The sequence below is a fragment of the Strongylocentrotus purpuratus genome, unplaced genomic scaffold (genome assembly GCF_000002235.5).
Source record: "Strongylocentrotus purpuratus isolate Spur 01 unplaced genomic scaffold, Spur_5.0 spur5_scaffold_16, whole genome shotgun sequence".
Classification (NCBI taxonomy): domain Eukaryota; kingdom Metazoa; phylum Echinodermata; class Echinoidea; order Camarodonta; family Strongylocentrotidae; genus Strongylocentrotus; species Strongylocentrotus purpuratus.
Window position 1 is genome coordinate 30,587,248 of NW_022145601.1, and position 26,766 is coordinate 30,614,013.

The window sequence follows — 26,766 nt, forward strand, 5'->3', positions numbered from 1 at the left end:
CATAACATGATTCTCTATTTGGGAAAGTCATCTTTCTGACATGCTATCGATAATTTAGTACTCCAGACATGCACAATTATGTTGTGAGTATAATTTGAACACACGATGTTGATAATTAATATTTAGCCGTCAGTTTGAATTGGGTTTTGGTTTTGTACCGTTCATAGTTTTTAGATAATTTGATGTAAACAATTTTTTCATGAAAGTGATACGTACGCACAGTAACTTTGTATGATGCATTACACGTGCAGTTACAAAGTATAGTACATGTGTGTAATGTAATGGTCTGTTGTACAGATCGTGTTAATTGTGTTATTTGAATATCATTTATATAAGAGGCAGTTGTACAAAGTAACATAATGAAGATAAATTCCGGTAACTGTAGATATGTATAAGATATAAAGAGGAATTTAGGGTAATTTGTGTAGATCCAAAAGGGTTGTTATATCATGCACATAAATAAAATAGTCAATAGTGAACAAAGGAAATTCAAGCAGCCATAGTTTCTGGGTATCGTAAATTTATTATGCATTTATTATGATGCTAAGGAAATAGAGTATAATCTTTAGGGGCATTGATATTTCCTTTTGGGACAAGTGTACTATATAATTTTAGTGAAAATTCAATAATCATACAACTAATTTGATGCAAGATTGTTTGTAAACACAGTTTAAAATTGACATATTATTTATGATAATTGTTTAATTCTGATTAAATTTCAGGTTGAACCGCCTTTTGTTAACGGTATCACTACAAGCTTGAAATTGTAGCTCTTTATCGATGTGCTGTCAGTCTGATTGGTTAGTTATACGCTACAGAGATATTGTCATAAAATTTATATAACAAACTGTATTTATAGAACATATCTTACAGCCTCTTAGCAAATGGAAAAGTATATACACAATTATTTGCAGTATGTAATTTTATGACACAATTTGAATTAATATAAGATGAAACCGAATCGAGGAAGTAAACCATGTAGTTTGATTACATATATAACATCATTATGATATAATTCATTTTTCATCTGAATGGATTATACTATTTTATAATAGGGTAAAGTAAGTTTTACATCAAGCATAGGTAATTTTAACCGACATAGGAGCGACATTCCATCCGAAGATTATTACCAGTACAAGAAAAGGTTGATAGCAGGCTCCGAGTAATATAAAAAGCACTTTATAATATCAATATTAAAATGGAAACGCCATGTTATAAACAAAGGGGTGAACTGAAAATTTAGATTAAAATCGGACTGATCACAAGAGCTCAGACTTTCAGACACGATATCATACAATCCTAACGCCAATACAATTCAATAACTTAGATCTATTAATAGAAAAAATGGATAATGCTGCTCATTATGATGACTGACAGATAATGCTTTGCATTAAATCTTTGAAAGGTGGCGATATTTTATACACAAATTTTGGTCATGTAAAGGAAGGAATGAAACGCACTGAATTCGTCTCAAAAGTTCACTGAGTATCAAAATACTTAATATTCTAGAGTATATAACATGAAGAAACTTCGACTGCTGAAGGCAAAGCTATCGCACCACTCTGTCAATAATAGTAATCTCACGGCACATCGTCCATTACGAATTGTGAAATAGGAGGCACCCGCTCATCTGTCCGTTACCTTTGTTTAATTTTATTTCGTATCTATTTCAAAACCCGTGGTGAAAAGCGTGAAATACTAGTAACACACTGGAGCGATCTTTACTGGTGGTACTTAATTAATTTTTCACGTATGCAGAAACATTCTCCACAGAAGACTTGATTGGTTAGATACAACTTTGTTGACTACCCGGTAGACTCAAATGAAGTTCTAATGGTCAATGCTCACAACTCTGAAAGAAGGGACTACTATCAAGTGCGTGTCTGATATAATTCTTTTTTTATGATAAAAATATATATCTGACATTTAACAGCTCGTGTCAAAATTCTATAGTGTCATGAGATGCAATTTAAGTAAAAAAAAAAGGAATCAAACATGATGCCAAACTACTCATTTGTGGAGTATCATTAGTACAACTCGGGGCACATGCCCGACTGCCTGTCACCTTTATTAAATTGCATTAAATTGCATTTTTTCCCATTTATTTCACAGACCGTGATTAAAAGTTGTAAAAAATACTAGTTGCACCTTGGCCTGATATTAACTGGGGGTACTTGATTAATAAATCCACTTACGACGAAAACAGTATCCTCAGAAGATTTGGGTATGTAGTCCTTCATCGACTAGTATCAACTCTGGTAGAATGGAGTACTTTCAAGTGTGTGTCTGATATAATTCTTGTTACAGTAAAAAAATATATATATCTAAAACGTAACAACTTGTGTCATGAGATGCAATTTAACTACGAAATGAATCAAAGATGATGCCAAACTACTCATTTGTGGAGTATCATTAACAATAATGATCACACTTCAGTGATCAAGTATGCATTCTGCATATAGTATTATACAGACAAAATAATAACCAAGCTCTAATACAGCCTCGCTCAGATATGACACCGCAAAAAACCGCTTGTTTTATCTTCATGGAGACATAGAGCGCAATAATATGCTTCACATTTCGGTATCTTATAACACAGAGCTCAGTAAATAAAGTAAGAAAATTGTTTTGCGCTGTTGCCATTCATTTACAAGAAAAAACTATTATATGCTTTTGCGGTGGTTTACAGCGCCATATCTGAATGAGCCTTAAGGGTAAAAGTTCTTTTAGATCAGCCCACTGAACTGCTGCATCATCGATTCCGCTGACGGACGTTTGGATGGGACTTTATGAAAGCATGGCTTCAGAATCTTCTTGATGTTTGGTTGGAGTTTCTCCACATTAGCTGGCATGACATCATCGCCCATGAACCTACAGAGTAGAGCCATTGGATTGATAGTCTTGGGCCAGACGGATTGTCCCGAGAAGAACTCGAGTAATGTACAGGCTAACGACCAGACATCGGATGCTGATGTGGCGGACATGTTACCATCCTCAGATGTGCCGCATTCAGGAGGCATGTACGTGAATGTACCCCTGGCAGTAACGAGGGTGGCACGTGACATGGTTGACCTCGTCTTGATGTGCGCAAGACCAAGGTCACACAAATATGGCTTCTTCGTCTTTGATTCAATCTGAGCGTAACAGGATGTGGAAAAACAGAACGAATTGGTGAAGCTTGTCAAAAGAATGCATTTCATATTAACAATATTCACATGGAGTAATATGCTGCAAGGTTGTATGCATTACTTAAACAAATTTTCATGATGTCGGTATTTACAATTTTTTGTGTGCAAAATGCAAGCTTTGAATATATTTTATTCACATCCTCCATGAATCAATCAAAATTTGATATAAATGAACGAAAATGATAACATCAATGAAATAGGAGACAACAATGCCCTTCTGGCTCTCAATGATTAAACTTGCCTAGACGGGATGTATGATGTGATAAAAGACGGAGTAAGGGAGACTAGTCAGAGAGAGATAAAATGATGGAGGCTTAAGCCCGTCTGTACTAGTTTGGCCAAGGAGATTATACATCCATGCAAGGTCACTGACATGTGGTTATCTTATCCAATCAGCTCTCAATTAACATAAAAAAGAGGATCATGAGGGGACCAACAGGTACCGATTAGGCATTATTTGCTATATAGAGGGAGCAAGTAGATATAAGTAGTGCAGTGGGGCTTTGAATAAAAAGAGAGAGAGAGAGAGTGAGAGAGAGAAATGGAGGCAACAGTAAAAGGAAGTGAGGAAGAGGATGAGGCAAAGAGATAGAGAGGTGAGGAAAACATGAGGAAAGAAGACTTACAATAACATTCTGTGGTTTGATGTCGAGATGGAGTATCTTACAGTGGTGGAGAAAGGTGACAGCTGACAGAAGATCCCTAGATAAGCGTACCTTCAGCGTGAATTCATAAGGATTGCCATCCTGCAACAAAATTTTATAGAAGGGACGGAGAGTAATGAAAGGTGGTCGAATGATATAAAAGTATATGAGGATAACTTTTAATGAAAACTCATACCAGGACAAGTACCCATATGACAATAATAACTCTGAATAACTCTTTTCCTACACAACTACCTCTTAAGAAAAACTACCTCCAAGGACAATTATCCACATTACCCTCAGACCTCGTCATCATCCTCATCTTCCTGTGGGTCCCTCCATAAGGGGGGCGGGGGGGGGGGGGTCACATCTCCTCGTTAACACTCTCCATCTCGTCCTATATGTTGTCATGTCCCAGTCAACTTCTTCATAGTCTTCCTTAATACAATCTATCCACCTCTTCCCGGGTTCTTTTTGTCTTTCTCCTTTCTCTCGCTGTCCATCTAATCAGTTCATCTTTCCCTTTCACATATGCAGTCTGCTCTCTCTAATCTTCGCCCTCAGACAAGTAGGGGGTAATTAAGAGGTGCCCGTCCAGGATAATTGTAGGACGATTTTTTGAGGGTGTGGTGGGTAGCTGTCTGAGGATAAATGTCCTTGGAAAGAGTTCTTCTAGAATTGTTTCATAATTTTTCCGTCATAAAAGTTGGTATTTAAATGACTGAAAGAAAACATGATATTTCTAAAATTTCTGCCTCTGTAAAGTTTGGTTGACACTTTAAAATTGATAATGTCGTGCAGTAACATTCATCCAAATGTTCATCAATTAACGTGGTCTTTTTCATACCTGAAAGATGACTGTACCGAGATTACTCCCGTCGATTAGCTGCATGACGATCATAGCACATCCTGGTGTACGTTGATGGCCAACCGCCATCAGCTGAACAATGTTTGGATGGAGGGCACGCCTGCATAGAAGAAAACAAGAGTCCCACAAAATGAGTTGAAAAATGCTCCTTTTCAATTTCCCAACACTTTAACCCTTAAAGTTAGGAGAATCTCTTTAAGATACCAATTTACACCAAGATAACTACAGAATGACTCCATGTTCGATTCCATTTGCCATGAAAATACACAAAATTGTTTTTGCTTGTGACATTTCGAATATGGATTACTCTTGAAGGGAAACCCTACAAACTTTTATCATATAGTTTGTTTAAATGTTAGTCTAAAGTTTGTACAGATTATTCAAACTAAACTGATGAAAGCTATTATTCCCACCCCATCAACAGGTATACATTTCTATGGGTTTATTTCTAATGACATGCTCTATTTGCCAAGAGTCATGGTTATTCTAATCTATCTTTTCTCCGTGGTCGAGGTCTGAAAGAAAAGGAATAAAATTCTCCCTCTTCCCATCTGTGTAATCAAGGGAATTCATGTTTCACTATGATTGGTAAGTGATATTATATGAGGTTGGTAAAGAAGATGGAATAGCGTACTTATGGATTGCAACCTCCTGCTCAACTTCAGAATCTTGACTACCCTCCCTGTTAAGGAGCTTGACGGCAACAGGTGTACCTCTCCATTGGCCCTTCCAAACCTCACCAAAGCCACCTTTCCCAATAATTTCTTTCAACTTCACCTCGTTCTTAGGATCCTTTATGATGTGGACTCCACAGAAAGAATCATCTAGGAAAATAAATTCAACCAGAAGATGCATCGGAATTAGCAAAGCTTGCATTCACTAATACCATTGTGGGTTTTAGTATAACAAACATAACTAAGTGCTTTTGAGCTCACCTTCACTAGACATGTGTGTGGTAATATTTCACACTTTAAACATTATCTTCAACAAATGTTCAACAACATTAATTCGCAGGTAGCAGAAATGCAATCTTGATTTAACAGTAACTGCTTAGAATGGAAAATGCAATAATAATTGACCAAGCTAATTCCTACTGCATTAATATACATAAAGATAAGGGAAATGTAGTCATTGAAGTAATCTTCACTAAGAGCTTCCTCTATGTGTGATCATATCCACTATGAAAGATTTTCCACACATGTCCATTCTCTATTGATAGTAAGTCACTCCATTAATACAGGGGTATGGTGCGCAACTCTGTTATACAGACTTCAAGACATGTCCATACTGTATAAGAGTAAGTTTAGTGACAGGGGCACGGTGCCTAATCTGCAATGAGATAAGACTTTAAATAAATGTCCATGCTATACATGTATATGAGTAGGTCACTCCATTACACCAGGGATAACGTCCATGATCTCCATGAGAGACTTTACACACATGTCCATACTACATGAGAGCAAGTCATTTCACTGTGAAAGGGATATTTCACACACTTTCCACAAGTTATTCCATCATTTAGATACATTACAGACAATGTCCATACTACATAAAGAGTAAGTCTTTCATTAAGTAAAAGGGGTAAGGTACACAAACTCCGTCATCAGCGATTTTACACACATATCCATGCGATATAAGTATACAAGTAAGTCACTCCATTGTGACAGGTATAAGGTGCATTATCTTTAGTATTTATATTCTGTATAAATGTAGGTCATTCAATTATGGTGGATTAAGTCGTAAAAAACGCTATTATTAGAGAATTTACATGCATTTCCATTCTGTATGAGAGAAAGTCACTTCATAATGACAGGTACGTGGTAACGTGCAGAGGGCAGGTAATCCCACCGCTGCCACCATCATGTAACTAAATAACAACTAAATAACAACTAAACGACTAATGACACGAAGTTTGGGTTAACAGTGGCTTTTAACTGAAATGGTATGGTAACAATCCACTTGACATTCCCAAGACATCTCTATTTAATGGTTTACTCCATCAAGAGGCTTTACAAACGCATTCATACTGTGAGGATTGAACGTGTTTGTATGATCATATAATGATTATTTAATGAGATATTGTGTGAAGGGCTTATAATTGTGTAAGAAGGTGCGTCGTATAGAGTTTTGTTTTGTTTGTTGTTATTTAATTTCCTCTTTCATTAATCAATTGACGCCAGGCCAGATTTCACGAGATAAAGCAGTGAAGAAGAAAATAAAGATCATATTTCTACATTCAATATACCTGAAAGTGAACTTCTTGGTGATGCCGAAGGATCATTGTTATCCCGTTGGTCTACACTACTCCCGCCACTAGAAGTAGATGGCTTCCTCTCTCGACCACCGTCATTAGCTTCTACGTGAACTAAGCTGCTGTCACCAAGCTCCTCTCTGAAACGGAACAACATACATACACCAATTGAAAGGTCAATGTGATTTATGGTAGTGGCGGCAAAGGAATTCTCACAAAATCATACAAAGCTTCTACTGAATCTGTACAAAAAACAGAAATTAATGAAATCTGTGAGACGATTGTGAACAAAGAATAGGGAAATAGAGCAAGCAGTGGTGTTTTCCAATAAGTTTTTTCCTTAAGTCGTTTATATTTTGCTGGTCGATCAATATATATAACATAAGAGGCAATATACCCAGAAAGCAAAATCAACTTCAAATATTAATTAGGATTTAACAAATGTACATTCTCATAATACACATCACTAACCGTTGTCATACTTGTAATGACTATTCCAAACATACGGTAGAAGGCACGCAATAGAAACCAAGAGAAGATAGAACAAAACGAGACATATTGAGAGAAAAAAGGGGGTGGGGCCTCCTCTCTTTACTTAAAAATGTAATTATAAAGTATGCTTGATAGTCATAGAGGGTTTTTAACTTAAGATTTAAAAATAACATCTAATTGAGAGTGTTGTCTTCCATGTGTATTCCGAGCGATTCTCCTATTTCTCCTAATAGTCTTCTATAGCTAGTCTTCTTCACTTTTCATCCAACAAACTTTGCTGTAACTTTGGAAGTAAAAGTCTCACAAAGTACTTCGGTAATATTGATCAAAAACAAAAACAATTGCTTCTGTACCTTTCCAGCTTGCGAGCGATGTGCTCCAGAACTTTATGAATCGCAGCCTCTTTCAGATAGTTGAGTGGTGTGTGTTTCTTGAGATTAGTCTGACTGATGCTTGCACCCTCTTGTACAAGATAACACATTAGAGCAGTAAGAGGCTTGGTAATTCCATTGTCACGATACTTCTTTCGGAACTGGAAGATATAATACCAAAGACAAGAAGAGAAACACAGTTTCAGAACAAATCCAACGATTTCTTGATTCGTTAACATACAAACTGAATAATCAAAGGGAATTAAAAAAAAAAATAATAATAACATTATGGAGGAATCTGTGAATGCATTTTAAAATGGATAGGCCATATTTCTGTATTATAAACTTGTGGAATGATAAGGAGATTTGTATTACCCGATCACCAGACATTTACACAATACCGGATCTCCAAGAACATGATTGCAAACATAGCCAAAAATCAACCTTAATACAATTTTCATAGGCCTGTCTGTCACTTGTTGCAAACATTACAATAAAATATTGCATAATTCAAATATTATATCTTAAGTCAAAACCAAGGTCTATTTAAATGGCCCTTTAGCTGATTTCTTGCAAATCAATGTGGTCATATTCAAAATGATTTTGAAGGAAAAGGAAAAGTCCAAGAGGTTGAGAATATTTACCGTTCTCAGATTATCAGTATCAGGAATATCCTGCCCCTGTCGGTACTTCATCACTGCGATATGAAGGCAACTGTCCCCATCACCATCCGATGAGTTGATATCAGCACCGTGCTTGATCAGGTCTTCGATGATGGCAGTACGACCTTTGGCGATTGCAAGCAACAGCGGCGTTTGATGCTGCTCGTTGTAAAGATCAATAGCACAATGCCCCTATGAAGAGAGAGATAGAGAGAGAGAGAGAGAGAAAACTGAAAACTACTGGTAGAGGTCAATGATGGAAGAATATAAATATATAAAGTTATAAGATTCCGCTTGAGTGCATTGACTACAAAAACGTAGCGGTTCAAAATGATTGGAAATACCTCTGTGATAAGTATTTCTGCAATATTCTGATTGCCATTATGAACTGCGAGGTGAAGAGCCGCGTAGCCGTCATCCTTCCGGATGTCAACCAGAGATCGTTGTTTCTTGATCAAAAGACGAGTAGCACTAAACAAACAAAACGAAACAGATTTAAGGTTATTACTTACAGTACAACCATTCTCAGTATCTCTGTTATTTGTGTTTCTGAAAATGTGACACAAGATTCACTAAATAAAAACACATGTTATATACAAAATATGGAATAATTCCTACTCATAACCAGTCATGAGGTATATATACATACAAATTCTCCCATACCTACCACCCCAAAATCTGAGAGCATTAGATCAGATTAGTGGAACTACATGTCTAAAGTATTATTGAACTTTGCAGTTTGTAATGAATCAAAAGAAGCAAGGATAACACAGAAAAAGATTAGATAAACCACATGTATGAATATATTAGGAATATGCTCAAACAATATCAGTTTTAATATATTTCATATACCATTTACAAAATCTATATCGGTTTCATGTCACACTGTTGAGGTATTGTTAAAGTTTTAATTTACAAAACTCACTGTGGATTGTCTGACAAGGCAGCGTGATGTAGCGGATTGAATCCTCTTTTATTATTCAACTCCAAGTCGATGTTTCTTGCATTTATCAGGAGCTCAGTAATCTCTTTCTGAGTTTTTCGGATGGCGTCATGCAAAGGGGTGTCTCCAACATTGTCCTGAAATTATATATGTTTTTGTAAATTTCTTTCAACAATTGGAATTCCTAATGCCAGAATGCGATGTACCACTGTAATGTAAAGTAAATTAGGAAACTCATGCATATTAAAAATCAACTTATTTACACGTCTATAAGCATGGAACAACACAGTGCTTCAGTATCCAATCAACTAGAAATCAGTTTCCATTCGAAATAACATGAATTTAATGTAAATGTGTGGACTTACATCAGACCTTTTCATTCAGAGAGTTTATTTATGTCTAATTCTTGTACATAACAAATTTGTTTTCAGAATATCAATGGGATTTTACATACCTATAACCTTTAATAACCATATTCTTTTTCTTCAATGCAATCAAAACCAATATATCCACATATGGATTTAGGAGTGAAATAACATTTTGGTGAAGATATTTTGTAGCATTAAAAAAAAAAATCCTGGTTGGTCGTGAGGCATCGTGATGTTGAGACAATGAAATATATCTTACTTTTACATTTGGATTTCCACCTTTTCCAAGGATCAGTCTCACACACTGAGTATGGTTCTTCGACGCCCCGATATGAAGAGGACTTCTTCCTCCCTTGACATTCGTAGTGTTGGGGTCAGCTCCGTGGTCTAACAGGTACTTCACAATTCGTGCATTATCTCTACCAAAATTAATTTAAATATAAAGCAAGATTAAAAAAACAACAACCTGCAAATGCATGGTGATTATGATTTGCTTTCATCATGTGTGAGTGCATCCATTTAGGAAACCGTGGGTTGACTACCACTTCCATTTAAATATTGGGCAAAGGCAAATTTGACATGAACCAGAGGGCTGGAGATGAAAAATATCAAATGATATAAACTTCATCTTCTTCAAGTAGTGATTTTAATTTAAACCATTGCCAAAGCCTGAGGACAAAGTGCCTTGATAGGAATGATGGTGATGATTTATAATTGATTGTTGAACTCACTGATGGACAGCATTTGCTAGGGCAGTGTCACCGTCGTCATCTTTGACATCGAGTTTGGCTCCATTCTTGATTAGTAACTCAACTACCTGAAAGTGGTCTTGATAAGCAGCTAGATGAAGAGGTGTGTTATCCTGGACAACCACATTTACCTATGCAAAGAGTGAGAAAAAAAACATATGACAATGATACATGAGCCAGTAAGGAGCTGATATTGAATTGGGTACGTTTAAAAAAAAAGGAGTTGAAATAAAGGGTGGGGAGGAATGACCATTAGGGATAGAAATATAAAGAGGGAAAGGAGTCATATTTCTTGTGATCTGTAGCAGAACCAACCTATCCATGTATGGAAGTCCTACAAAAATGTTACTCAGTAAGACATAATCTGCCTTTCAATGTAAATTCAATGTATACACTAATATAACGTTGCACTTTGCAAATGATAAAACATACACTATGAAGTGCTTTTTACGAAATAAAATAAAAAATATTTACAAATCCTTTGTTTTTCTTGAGGGCTTCAGCAACCCGTTTCACATCACCCTCCATAACGGCCTTGATGAACTCCTTGGCACTCTGAGCAGTTACTTCTCCATCCTTAGTTGCTGCCTCGGTTGCTGCGGCAGTCATCATCTGTCGAATTTCATCTGAGTCAACGAGCCCAAGCGGATCGAGCAGCTGCTTCAGCAAATGCGCCATAACACCTTCCAGAAAATTACAACAGGAATGGGAGACAGAAAATTCAGCAAAACATTGTCAAGTTGATTTCTTAAAATCTGTAATATCATGTCCAACAGAAACCATTTCTGATTCAGTATACATGACATGCCTGTAGGTTGAATACCAGACAAAATGGTCTTTTCATTTCTTCCCAGCCAATTTCATCGCTATTTATCCACTCTTATAAACCTACAGCAATACTTGTGATTTGTGGCATGTCAATTTGATAAATGAAATGGAACATATAACATATATATTCAGATAAATACTCTTGAGTAAATGAATAGAAAAACAGGCCTAATGTAGTGGCAGGTTAAAACTGTGTAATAATCATGCTTTTAGAAATGCTAAGCCCATAAGTTCATGGACTTTAAAGGATATTTTAAGATATAGTAGAAATACAAAACACAGATGCAAACGAATTTTTATACTGGAATTAAAATAAAACAAAATAAAAACATCATTTACTACAATTAGATTTAGGCAGAAAGGATTACTGTATAACAAGTCCATACATCACGGTAAGCCTATACGTTCAGAGCACAAACCACTAGTATTACCACTATTACATTTTACATTACTTTTAGTACCTGCTCTGATGTCTTGCTCAAAGATCCCCTCTGCCCCTGTCCCCTGTTCTACCATGCTTAGTGCTTCCGGGTTAAAGGTCCAGAATGCTCCACCCACATTGACCTTGACATCACCATCTGCATCGATGTTAAGAACACGCCCTTCCTCACCAAGAGCCTGGATTCGGGTTAAATGAATTGAATTGTGTTTGCTTTTATCAGCTTCATTTAAAAAACAAACATACATAGGCAGCATACGAGTACCAAGTCAATGAATGTATTCCCAAAATATAATGAACATTTGAAGAATTCGAAAATGCACAGTAACATATCGCTTAACAAATTTTTGAATTACATAATATAACAATGTCGCGTATAAATGAAGAAAAACCATAAAATGTATATTTATGTGCCTCAGAATAGTTGGATGTGCTCAAAACTAAATTAAATAATTTGCCTATGATCATGTATTCCCTACTGAATAAAGATGAAGATCAATATGATAGACGTCATTTTAAAGCAATGCTTTCGGAAACTACAAATTAATGCACGAATCCACATACTTGATTTACCTGTGGTTACATAATCAAACACATAAAGGGTTATTCAGGACTTTGTCTTTAATATCGCTCCATCTCGTTCAGTAACAAATGGGTAACTCCAATTTCAAGCAAAGGGTCTGAAAATTAACAGCAATCCATCTGAAGCTTAATTTGTATCTTAAAGCTACCTTATTACAAATTATAGACATTTACAAAGTAAAGTTTTCAATGAGTGCTGAACAAGTTCATTGTTTTAATTTACTGTGTACATTACAAATTGGTCATTACTTAATGAACAATTAGTTATTTGTACAGTAATATCTGACCTTTGACATCTTACTGTTCCATCCTCCATGTTCTTTCTGCAGCTCCTTCACGGCAGCCTGGTCAGACATTACGCGCACTTTGTCTCCGGTGTTGAACGATGGCAGCTTTAATAAGAACAAAAACGAAAATTGTAAAGTAACAACATTTACAATAAATTACAATAATATTACTGCTTCTACTTGTACTACTGCTACTAATACTACTACTACTGCTACTACTGCTACTACTACTACTACTACTACTACTACTACTACTACTGTTACTAATACTTCTACTAGTATAACGCAATCAAAATAATTCGCCATTTAATGGGAATTAACTGTTTTCAAGTTTTCAGGTACTAGAGATTTAAAAGACCAAGTATGTACCTTAGTGACTGCAACAGCGTTAAAGATCAACGTCTGTCCATTCGGGTACTTGATCCTGACGTCACTGTTTGCCGTGAGACTCGCCAACCGGCCTACTTTTCCTATGAACTAGGAAAATAAGGAGAGAATGAGAGAGAAAGCAAGAACACATAATGGTTTGATTCAGTATGATTTGCGAGTTTATGATAATGGGACGGTGTGAAAGAAAGTAAATTATAAAAAGAACATTGTCTGTTTAATTGTAGCCAGAAAGGCTTATACTTCAACACAGAGTCAACACTCTCATGGCTCTGAACCCAGGATTTCCTTGTTCTAATTAAAGTCAAATGCTGTTTTTCAGTTGTCATCAATATTTATATTTTACCATGGTTACGGTCGTAATTAAATGTATTACATTAACTAATACGTCCTACAGACTCGACGCTTCCAAGAAGGAGTAAAGATTCTTAATGCCTTATTCTACTTATTACTTGTTTACTATTTAATTTAAAAACTTTACAAAACAAAGCAAGTATAAATATAATTACGAAAATATCAGTGAATCATCATTAAGAAATACTACAATTTGAGAACGAATGAATGATTGCACTGGTGCATTAAAACTTCACGAGGACACTAGAATTTGGAAGTAGCAGAAAGGCTGAAAAAGAAGGAGTGCTGGGACAGGATGAAAGAGACAGGGTACAAACGAGAAGAGAGAACTGGATAATTATAGCAAGAGAATCTAACCATAAAAGCCATAGTAAAATGGAGAGTAGAATTTTAAACTTCTTTCCCTATGTCAGTTGCACCGAGGCGCCATTTGCTGATGCAAGACTACGCCAGGTACTCAAGTGATCTTTAAACGAGATATTAAAAAAAGAATATTGCAAAATGGACAGCTCAAATACTGCGTTACATTACTGGCAAGTGAGTACATATTGCTTTCGTGGGCATTACTAGGGCAATAAATAACGCAATCGAAAGTGACGCCTCGTTTGAAATCTCCTTGGTCAAATGAAATAGCAAGTGATATATCTTTTTATAGAAGAGCAATCAAACCTTTTCCATTCCCGACACCCAGCCTCCATGGTTTTCTTGCAGCGGCTTAAGAACATCCTTATCCAACTTCACAACCACTCGGTCACCAATTTCTAATGCGTTAAATTCACCTGTAATAAAGAAATGACGCTACAATGAAGAAGATGCGTTTTTTTTAATAGAAGCATTAATAAAGTTATTTCTTCTACTTTTATCTTCAAACTCCCTGTAATTTACTAACAGGTTAGCTCAATATAGTCCCAATTTTATCTCAATCTCCATTTTCTCCTTCTATATAATGTGTTTATGATAGCAATGAGTTACCCCTACACTTCTCATCTTTTCTCTTTCTCTCTCTCTCTCTCTCTCTCTCACTCTATTTCTATCTCTCTTTCTGTTCTCTAATATCTACCTGTTTCTATTTGGTGGTGGTGGTTATTTTACCCGACTGCTAAGAAAGCATAAATGCTTGTTACAAAGCAACCAGAGGGCCGACGGCTTTAGGTCCACTTGGTAACCATTACCATAGTCCATGTCTATGCTCTACACACTTTTTCACCATAAGCACTCTCAACATGAACGCAATATTTTTAAAGCCTTGCACACTGTACTAGTCAGTTTATAATAATAATAATAATAATAATAATAATAATAATAATAATAATAATAATAATAATAATAATAATAATAATAATAATCTTTTTAGAGTCCACTCCAAATTTCATTAATTTAGATCTAAACCAAAAATGGAAATTATTTTTGCCCAATTGATCGTGAGCCCGGCAGCCACTGAGCAGCGCCAGATCGACGTTGCTCTATCCCTTATTGTTGAACGCCAAACAAGGTAGCAGCAACTCCCGTCTTTTAACGTCTTTTGGTATGACGCGGCCGGGGTTTGAACCTACGACCTCCCGGTGTCGCTTTAACAAAATAAAGTCTTCAAGTTTCAGTACTTGATGCTATTTCCTTCATCTGGTTTTGTATAATTCTCTACTGGCCCTCAAAATGTTAATTTTGTTGAGTGAACTCTGTGTTATCTTTTATGTAAGTAAAACATGTTAATTGTCATAATACCTCTAAACAGGACAATTCATACAGGTTATTGAATGCTCAAAGCCGGCTATGTCTGCATGCAGGTAAGGAAGACATGCATCTATGCAAGCACCAATGAGAAATGTTTAAACAGCACAACCTAATTTGTGGAGACAATCAAATGATAATCTAATTTCATGCTCTCTGTTATTATGTAGACATTAAAGATGATGAATATTCAACTTTTACAATTTATAAAGATTCCCTGGCATGTAATTTACATAGTTTAACTTACCAAATTTTGGCAGATGGTCCTTGTAGTAAGCGTACCCGGATGTTGCCTTAAGGCACTTGATGTCGACTTTCCCATCATGCCCCACGCGGTATTCATAGGCGCCCCCAGCTTCCCAACGAACTGCTATGGCACTGCGCTGGATGTTGGCCCAATTGGCCTCTCGAATTACCACGCCATTATGACCTGACCCACCTGCAGCAAGTATTATTTAATCCAACATTAATGTAATGTATAACGTTATGGAGAAGGGATGCTTCAAGATACCCATATAAATAAAGTCTTTTTGAGATCATGTACAGACTATTATAGGTCTATGTATTACTATTTTTACACAAATAATTATCACTGATTGTACAGGACGTTTTCAACCTTCATTCACCTTTAAAAAAAATGTCCATTCATTATTTCAAAACTGGCAAAATCTTTTCCAACATGTGACCCTGCTACGCAACTTTAAAAATCAAAGCATCAGTTTAAGAAGATTAGAGACGGTAAAAATGTCCTTTGGCAAGACATTGATCTACATTTGCCACACTCCACCCAGGTGAAGTAAATGGGTACCTGGTAGGAATGTATTCCTTGAAACGCAGCGCGTGTAACAGCTGCACTGCTAAAGCCAGGGTAATTATGCTGCATTGTTGTAGAGCGCTTAGAGACTTCTGACAAAGTAAGTGTTAGGTGCTATATAAGCACTGTAATTATTATTATTATTATTATTATTGCAGGAAAAAAAGATTTGCACCCGATCAAACAAGAGCTTTCTGGAGGAAGAGTTTAGGAATTGTCCAAAAGCAAGTGACATGTGAAACAGTAGAATTGATGTATACTGTGAGCTTTTGGAATGATCAAACTGAAAAGAAAGTTACACAATCTTGCTGAAAATCACATGTTCTGCACACTGAAATGGGTTTATGATAATGAGACAATATATGGGAATGTTAAGGGTCGTCCAGATATGAGGCGGTAAACCGCGGCGTTATTTGTATAATGTGTAAATGAATTGCAACTGGGCGCAACAAATTTCCTATGCATCTGCAGTGAGCTATGTGTTATAAGATACAGAAATATGAAGCCCATTACATTTACGTCATCTTAAAACAAAACAAAACCGCGGTTGACAGCGTCATAATCTGTGGCCTAAGATGCATGAGCTTACCGTCCTGCTGCTGCCATTGCCAGTCTCTTCCTCTGCAAACCTTTGCTCCAGGAAACGATCCCTTCGCTTCAGTCTTCCGACAAGCTGCTCTAGGTGACATCAGCTTTCTATACCAATCAAGCAACCGATCAAAATATAATCGAATACACTTTGAAAAGAATGGAGTATCACACTACTGACAGAAATCTCTCGACATTTCCAAAAGAATCATGTTTCACCGACAAAAAAAAAAAAAAATCATGATTTTGAACAGTCTGTTGTGAAAGTCGTAGCTGTTGTACTCCTTCCATGGTTTTAATAAATGTGTCACTATTCATCGGATTAATGTCATCAATTTTGTTAATAACATTAGTAACAAAATCAAATACCATGTAGTCAGGGTTTTCTTTGCAGCTGCATCAAGTTTTGTTATAGTTTCTTTTAAAGCAAGCAAGAATATGCTTTAGAGACGTTTTACCCAAGTCAGTCTGACAAGAACGTCACCAAACCGACGACATACCAAACAGAACATTATATTACCCTTTATATCCGAGTCGCACTGATAAACCAACTTCCATCCGACTGGAACAGAGTCCATTGCAAACCGACCGAATTTTGGACATTGTGGGTAACACCAACAAGACTGACACCAGAACGACTACAAACTGAGCAAAAAATAAACACCACCTCCATATTTATTTGTTTGGAGTTGGTCTTGAATCAGATTGTCAATGTGACTGATTGTTTCTTTGGTCTGTTGTCAGTCTTGTGTCGTTTTTGTTGGCATGAATGAGGTATAATGGCCAAAACTTGGTTGTTTTGAAGTCGGCAATATGACTCAGGTATATCATACCTTAGTCACACCGCCAAACTGACTCCAAACCATGGGGGTAATGTAATTTTTCAATCGGTTATCCTATCTGTTTGGTATTTGTCTTTTCAGTGTGACCAGGGTATAACGTCTAGGAAGCGGGCGGTTTGGATTCAATTTTGAGTCGGTCAGGTGGTTATATTGAGGTACTGTAGAATAATGATCCTACCCTGCAGACTTGGGGATGATGATTCGGAGAAAAGAGTGCTTCAGGTCGTGCTTGGATGTCATGTAGCACTTGTTACAAAGGTCATAGTCATAGCAAGAACTGCACTTCCATCTCATTCCGGCAATATCATTCTCCTTGCATTCATCACACGTTACACCATTATGCTTCACACCTGCGGATAAAAAGGAGAGGAAATATAAAGACCTGGTCATAATTACATAGACTAACCCCCCCCCCCCCCCGACCCAAGTGGTGAAAAGACAGCAGGCAAGGGAGAAGAGAGAATTCAATAACCTATGTTTATGTTGTATCCCATATAAATTATGTTCGTGGAACGTAAATATGTCAGTGTCATTTTTGCAAATTTTCAATATATTATAAATAAGGCTATTGAAATGGCTTTAGGTTGACTTTTTTTAAAAATCCTTTGCGATTGCGTAATTTATAATTGTCTCACCTGCGGCAGCATTGTCATAGATGAGCAGATCGTAGTTCTCATCAAAGCCAGCCCGGTAGTCAGCAGACTTGCCCATGTCCCAGCAGACCACCACGATCTTCTGATGTGCTGGGTTCGAGACCCCCTTTCCTATGGTAACCACGGTGCCGAGGTGTCCTTCGCCATCATCCTGGTCCGACCATTTCCAGTCAGGACCTCGAACCACCCTCGTTCCCACTCCCATCGCCATCGTGAGGTGACCTACAGTAGGGTTCAAATATCAAGCACGATATTGAAGAGAATCAGTGTCACGAAGTTTAAAATGCATTATCATCATAAAATGCAGCAATTCATGAAGATGTTTTGGAAGCTAATGAGTAATGAGATATGATACTTTAAATCTAAGAAAAAAATACTGACTCCTCAAATCAACCTTGTTCCCACTTGATGGTAACACGGCCAGGAGTGGTGTTCAGATGACTTCTGTAGAGCGCAGTGATGAAGAAAATCGGTGTCAGGGAGAATAACAAGATGTTCGCGGACCTTGGGCTCGCCTGAACCGATGACAGTAAGGTCCTGTCAATAACGGACCTAGCTCCCATCCCTTTTCCACCAGGAACACATGATTTACTCTATAGGAGCAGGTATATCCCATTCACACAAATTTAGGTCTTCTTCACATACAAATGATTCCTACAATGTTTAGCCAGATTCAATACCATCATTTTTGTATGAAATCATGGTTCTAGGACACTTCCCCCTGGACATCCACCCCCGGATAACCACCCCCAGTCAACTACCACCTGGGACACTAACCCCTTGGACAACTACCCCCTAGGACAATGACCTTCTATGACGACTATTCCCTGGGACAACTACCCCCTAAGACAACTACCCTCTAGGACGACTACTCCCTAGGACAACTACTCCCGGACAACTACCCCCTAGTAAACCACCCCGGACAACTACCACCCGGACAACTACCCACCAGACAACTACCCCTACGACAACCATCCTCTAGGACAACCAACCCCGGACAACTATCCGAGGGGTAGTTGTCCTAGGGAGTAGTCGTCCTAGAGGGTAGTTGTCTTAGGGGGTAGTTGTCCTAAGGGGTAGTTGTCTGGGGTAAGTTGTCTGGGGGTAGTTTTCCTAGGGAGTAGTCGTCCTGTAGAGGGTGGTTGTCTTAGGGGGTAGTTGTCCTAGGGGGAGTTGTCGGGGGGTAGTTGTTCTCAGTCAGGGGTAGTTGTCTGGGGTTAGTTGTCCGGGGGTAGTTGTCCTAGGGAGTAGTCGTCCTAGAGGGTAGTTGTCTTAGGGGGTAGTTGTCCTAAGGGGTAGTTGTCTGGGGTTAGTTGTCCGGGGGTAGTTTTCCTAGGGAGTAGTCGTCCTAGAGGGTGGTTGCCTTAGGGGGCAGTTGTCCTAGGGGGTAGTTGTCTTGGGTTAGTTGTCCGGGGGTAGTTTTCCTAGCGAGTAGTCGTCCTAGAGGTAGGTTGCCTTAGGGGGTAGTTGAAGTTTACTGAAGTATAGCTGATCACGTTCACGGTCACAAAATTTCATGATATGTGGAGACAATCATTGAGCAATATATAACATAACGCTGTGGTTGCTTTTTGTTGTTGTGTTTTTTTGTGGGGAGGGGGGGGGGGGCTAAAAATAAATAATACAAAACGAAAAATACAAAATCCCGACCAGAACACTAAACATGAAGCAGGTGTTCAAGAGCGACCGTTTTAAGGGTCATGCATTACCCCCTTCTCGGTCAGGAATGTACTCAAATTACAAGAAAATAATAAGATGGATTTGACTCTTTTCCTTTTGCCCAAACCTACATGTATTAGTACGTCTTCCGAGGCCAACGCAAATGAATTTACAAACATTTATTACCTACTAATATAAATCCCTAATTTTGACTCGAGACTTCCGTTTCTGCGGTACGGTGGAAACGCAAATATTCACAGAACTGTTTTCAACAACTATGTTAATTTTATAAACCTTCCTGATCAAAGTTCAATGGAATGCGAAATGTTGTTGTTATCATGGTTTTTATTTACAATTCACGTAACAATAAGAGAACTTATTGCCTTGGGAAAAGATAGTGATATTATGGAAACTCATAGGGTGGGGGCGATGGGGAATCACTTAACGACTGATGTTATAATTATAGGACAATGCAACCTTTACATTAAGGTTCATTTGTATGAAAGCACACAAATAAGAGAAATAGACTAGCGATAGTTTGAATTAAATCGGGCCAATGATAACAGAGTTATGAATGTATGGAATAGGAAATCCCCAGTCTAATTGGCGATTCTGTTAGTGGATTGTGACGTAGTAATGGACTCACGGATAACTGTCCCGTAAGTCGTGTACACTAATATCATTAATTTCTGTTTTTCCACCTTGTGCCTACTACTAGATATAGATATAGATACGTGTGGGCCAGTGCTCACAAAAGTGAAATTCAACACTATTACCCGGATGCATGTAAGCCCTCACTTGTTGCTCCCAAATCAACTTATATATAAACATAACATTGACTTACATACAATATTGCACATTGAAAAAATACATCTTAACTCCCCCCCCCCCCTCCTTCCAAAAACTAAAACAAAAATGACAAATGTATTACATCGCATATTCGTACAAAGATGAATATCATTTAGATGTACAAAGGAAATTATAATCATTATGATACAAACGGCATTATATTAAAGTAACGAGGAATTCAAGATAAAGAGTAATGGAGGCTGGTATCTTCAACAGGGTTGAGAAAAATCATTGCAATCAGACATAGTGTATTAGTTATTAAAGACGCAGGATATAAAGCTTAGAGTATACAATGCAGTAAACAGTATTAACGTGTAAGTGTATAAATGAAGTAAGATACAAGTATAACGATAACAAAATATAATACCTAGCTCAGTATTTAATACATAGGCCTGAAGAAAGCATGTCAATTTATCAGTAATCATATTAATATGTAATAAAAAAAAAGTAAGATTAATCAAGTACAGTATATATTTGAACAACTCAATGATGAGTGGCAAAGTTTCCCTCCCCTCTGAAACGTATTGACACGAAGGACCTATACCAAAACATTAATTACTTTGTAAAGAAACATTTGTATGCTATAACATTAAAATAGTGAACTTTACTGTAATTTTTGTTATCGATTTAAAAATTAACTGTGTAATACTTTGCTTCACATTCCATAACAGAATGCTAATAATGGAAATGAGGCCGTATTGGACCCTGAAAGTATACCAATTTCTCAAAAAGATCTTGTCGAGCTATGTAAACGGGAAGATATAAAAGCCCAGAAAAAACGCCCCGAATCTACGATTCTGTGAAGACGTCAATATAAATCTTGTAGGATCGGAGATGAATTCCATATAATTATGAAATGTGACAAATATAATGATTTACGAGTATATTTTATTGAAAAAAATAGCGATTTTGAAGAAAATTTTAGTAACTTGGAGGTAAAGAAAAATTCATATTTATAATGAGATTAGACAATAAAGATGTAATAGATATTTTCTCTTCGTTTACCAAACAAGATAGTTACAGTGAGGGGTAACTTTAGATACTATGTATTTTAAATAACAAAGTAAAAGTTTACAATCTTATGTTTTTTTTTACTGTAGGCCGCATATATATAAGTACTATTACGTCATTTATTTTAGGCATTCCACGTACCTCATTTACCTATTTTGTATGGCATGCTATATTATATTTCATATATCTAAGTCTTTGGATGTATTATAGTACATTAAATTATTTACTTTAATATGCATTATATATCAGGTTATTACAAGAAGGAAAAAGAGTGTTTTTGCTGTATATAATTTTCATTCTGTTTGCTATATACACTGTATTGTAAATTGATTTATATAATACGTTTACAAACAGAATATTGATGTACATCGATGAAGTTTAATAAATAAAATACAATACATGTAAATAGTATAGACTTACTGGAATTGACGTTTGATGCTTGTCTGTTTCCTTTAAAACAATCTGAATATGGACGACGAATTATAATGTATTCAACTTACTAGGCTGTTATAATTGATTTCAGAACTAAAACCAAGAATTCCACATTGCAACAGCAATTATATGACTTTCTTTCTTCCGCAACTGAGTCCAAAGTTCATGTTTGTCATAGCCCTGGCCCCTGGCTATGAGACATTGTTGTCATTAAAATCTTCCACTGATCATACTGAATACAAAGTTTGAATTCTTTTGTCATTGATTTTGGCAATCGTCGATGAAATTGGGCTTAGGCAAAATTATGTGTGTCACATCAGTACGAGTAAACAACAATGTTCAGACGCATTGAACGCTACATGAAACCTACGCATCGCAGTACTGTTGTTCTCAAACTGTCTTTTATATCCAGTAGGCCTATCACAATTAGCAGTTGTAGCGGCTCTATGAAGAGAGAATTTATTTCATCTTCCACATAGAAGATAATCACAATAATAAACATATTGATATGACGGAAATTAGCATAGAAATATCTTTGACATTGTTTCTTTTAAGTCTTGTAATGCGAAATGATTTATTTAAAGGAAATGAAAAGCGAACCTATTTAGAAGCAATGCTTGTTAGGTATAGGTTCGCACAATTACATTGTATTATTATGATTCGAATAGTATGTAATAAAATGGACAATGACAGTTAGAAATAAACCTGATAATTCTTGTCCCAATGCACAGGGAAATGTGTGAGGCAATCCACTGAATTTGTTTAGTGTTTATAATCAGAGTCTCCACCGGAGCTGTAGGTCCATGACCGGAGGCAGTCCAATATATGATCAATTTAATTCTAACATCTCAAATCAATATACAGACTCCTTCAGGGACAACGACGATGGGTTATATTTTCGTCGTGTTTCCAATCTAATTCTGTCGTTGAATATGAGGATAAATTCGAATGTATTTTTCACAGAACAATACTGTGAGTGATTTTTGAGGAAATGAGAGATACATTAAAAAGACACGAAGTTTCGAAAAACGGAAACTTGTAGGCAAGTGACCAGATATATTCCAGATTTTTTAGATGACGAAATTGTCTTTGCTTTGTTTCCCATTTCATTAACTATTTCGTACTGCTATTTTTCATTTCATTCATAAGGCCATTAAAAAAGAAAAGCATGTTTAGCGTCCTGCCTTAAAAAAAGGAGGCGGCCCCCAAAAAGGAAGCGGGCGGGGAAGCTTAACATGATTTTGTTTTAATGGCCTAATATTCGTTGATTACACTTCATGTAACATAATGATCTGTTCTCCTCCTCACATTATTACCAAGCGCCACACTCACCACCTCTATTACCACAACTTTCAATATTATCACAATCATCATCGTCAACTTCACCATCACCATCAATCATCATCATCTTAACCATCATCACCACCATCATACCAACCATCACCACAAAATCCAGCTACCACTACCTTCAACAACACCATCAGAACCATCCTCATTTATAATTGCACCTGTTCTCCAATATCATCGCTTTGACGCATAACCACCACCATCAAAACACTTGTTCATCATCACAACTACCGCCAACAGTTCGACCGTTACCAACCCCACCACGAACATAGCCTCATCATCCTCATTACCATTACCACCACGCTATCACTCTATCACCTAGCTACTACGTCTAGTTCGTATTTTTAATTTTTTTGTTTTTATTGTAATTCATAACTTGTACTTTAATTCTCTGTGAACTGTATTTATTTACCATAACTTTGAAAAGAGACCCTAAACCTTTGGATTTTAAGAAACAAAATTGAGATTAAATTTCCATTTTGTTTACATATGAATAGTTTTATGACTTTTATCTGTATAAAATGACAATTTGTAATTGTTTCTTTCCCAGCCAAACAAAATAGGATTGTAAAAAACATTACGACAATTGTAATTTATACTTACGAAGAAATACGTAATTTTGTGCTGTTGGCATTTCTGTTTATTCTATGTTTTTACATTTGTACTCAATTATCTTTGTTACAGTATGATTTCGATTTTTGTTATCCTTTTTTTTAATATTGAGAATGAACCAATTTGATGGGATTATAATCAATGAAATGTGAATTGAATTGAGCTACAATCACCACAAATACCACCATTACAACCACCAGCTACCACAGTCGTTGTTATACAACCAGCATCACCATTACAACCACCCTATCAGGTACACTACTATTTCAGCAGCACCACCACTACATCTACTCTGACCAATACTACAACTATTACCACCATCAGCAACTACAATTGTTTTTATACCACAAGTAGCAAAACTACTACACACTCGTATCAGATCCACTACTTTGATCACCACCACCATCAGCAACACCACCACTACACCTGACCCATACTTCCTCCATCGTTGGTGTACCATCAGCAGTACCATTAATACCACCCCATCAGATCCACTACCATGATCAATACCACCACAGAAAACATCACAACTATACTACCACCACCCCATCGCCTGATCAATACTAACACCATTACCATCATCATCAACCACCGTTGTTGTTATACAACCAACAGGACCATTACAACCACCCATCAGGTGCACTACCATGATCACTACCAAAATAAAAAACATCACAACTATTCTACCATCACTTCATCCCCTGTCCAATACTAAAATTATCACCATCAGCTACCACAATAAGCAGCAAGACCTCTACCACTCAGGTCCATCAGGTCCACTACTATAGTTGTGATGTTTTGATCATGGCAGTGGACCTGATGAATATAGTCTTGCTGCTGTACGTGGTAATCGTTGGTAATCAGGCGCGTAACAGGGGGGGGGGGGGGGGGGGGGGGGGGGGGGGGGGGGGGGGGGGGGGGGGGGGGGGGGGGGGGGGGGGGGGGGGGGGGGGGGGGGGGGGGGGGGGGGGGGGTAAGAGGACACTTTTTTTGGGGGGGGGGTCCCAAAAAAAAATCGCAACAACTCAGCCGACCGCTGAAAAAGCGGGGGGAGGGGGGGGGGGAGTAAAAGGACACTTTTTTTTGGTCTCGAAATTTGAAAATTTGACATTTGGATCCGTTGGGGGGGGGGGGGGGGGGGGGGGGGGGGGGGGGGGGGGGGGGGGGGGGGGGGGGGGGGGGGGGGGGGGGGGGGGGGGGGGGGGGGGGGGGGGGGGGGGGGGGGGGGGGGGGGGGGGGGGGGGGGGGGGGGGGGGTGGGGGGAGGGGGGGGGGGGGGGAGTAAGTCCCCTTTTTAGGTCAGCCATGTGAATAATTTGTTTCTTCCAAAGGAGGGGGGGGGGGGTTTACACACATAAAAATACCAAAGGGGGGTTTAACCCCCAACCCCCACCCCCCCTCCTGTGTACGCGCCTGATTACCAACGATTACCACGTACAGCAGCAAGACTATATTCATCAGGTCCACTACCATGATCAAAACATCACAACTATACTACTATGCACCACTACATCATATGTCCAATACTACCACGATCACCACCACCTGCACCTGCACCAGCTACCACCATTGTATACCACAACTTCACAGCCAAAGTACTACCACTGATGCCCATTAGGTCCACTACCATGATTACCTTAATCACCTGTCCAATATATGTCACCACTACCACTATCATAGGCATAAATATACCACCACTATCTGTCAAACATCGGATCCTCACCAGCAACTATAGCACCTCATTGATAGATAAACATGATTTCGTGTACAACCCACAGAGACGAGGAAGAGGATTTCCCTTTATTCTCCAGACGGGAGTCTGGACCCACATTTTTGTATCCGAGTTTGCCTATGGATTCACTCACCTTTATTCAGAGTGGTGCTGGTGTCCCTGTGGAACGTACTTCAAGACCAATTGCGTATGCTATATCCTAAATAAATGAGCTGCTTCCAATAAAGCTGGTTGAAAGATTGAAAAGGAGAATTGTACAAACTGTACACGTACATACAGTGTACTTTGATACCAAAACCATACAAAATGAGTGGGGATTCCCATGTTGCTTAAAGCGCATGCGTGGTTTGTTGTTTGTACCACAATCATAGTCTAAAGGCGGAAACCCTATGTACATTTGTTTTGGTAGAATGGTTGAACCATGCACAAATATTTTCATTCTGGCTTGTTCCATTCGTCATGATTTCATTGATGCCTTGCCCAGCATTATTTGTAAATGTTATACCATGAGGTGTGTACTGCACTAGTGCTGCAGATGTACTGAGGTTTTAATGAGGAAATGTTGAATAATGATGTCTTTGCAGGCAAGACTACACGTTCTGGTTTTCCTGACTGGCAATTAGTTTTGAACGAAATAGAATAGCGAGATCAATATTTGCTGTTGATGATTTTACAAATAATGTAATCTACAAACATCAGTTGTTGGTAGATAAGAACATTTTTGCTCTTTCCTAAATCAAAGCTAGTTTACCCCTACGTAGCAGCTGAACGTTAACGCTAAGTCGCCAACACCATAATATATGCTATCGAATGAGAATTTTGAGAAAGTACAGTACATAGACGATTTAAACCCATTTTATCATGTTTAGAGTAAAAGGATTAGTTTATGTCAATAACAGGGAATGATATGTTATGTGTAATATCTGATTTAAACATTAAAAATGCACAAATATATGTAATAGGCTACGTACACGGACACGTAACTCGATCGAGACCTGCCCTGAAATGCAAGGATTATTAGGGTCCCACCTGTGCCGTCACCTGAATCCGCCACTGATTTAATACGATATTGTTGGACTTCGGAGGA

General features: G+C 37.7%; 1 protein-coding gene across 1 annotated transcript; it reads right to left on the minus strand.

Moving 5' to 3' along the window:
* Positions 1-508: 508 nt before the first annotated feature.
* LOC583350 (E3 ubiquitin-protein ligase MIB2) lies at positions 509-25,937 on the minus strand. Its single transcript, XM_030987264.1, has 21 exons — positions 25,813-25,937; positions 18,021-18,260; positions 17,564-17,735; positions 16,545-16,651; positions 15,389-15,580; positions 14,083-14,192; positions 13,042-13,149; positions 12,673-12,777; positions 11,826-11,982; positions 11,011-11,219; positions 10,519-10,667; positions 10,047-10,206; positions 9,402-9,556; positions 8,821-8,947; positions 8,459-8,668; positions 7,797-7,975; positions 6,946-7,091; positions 5,335-5,524; positions 4,680-4,800; positions 3,815-3,934; positions 509-3,134 (listed from the first exon to the last, which is right to left on the minus strand). The coding sequence occupies exons 2-21, from the start codon at positions 18,247-18,249 to the stop codon at positions 2,727-2,729; spliced, it is 3,354 nt and encodes a 1,117-aa protein (XP_030843124.1). The 5' UTR covers positions 18,250-18,260; positions 25,813-25,937; the 3' UTR covers positions 509-2,726.
* Between the last annotated feature and the right edge of the window lie 829 nt (positions 25,938-26,766).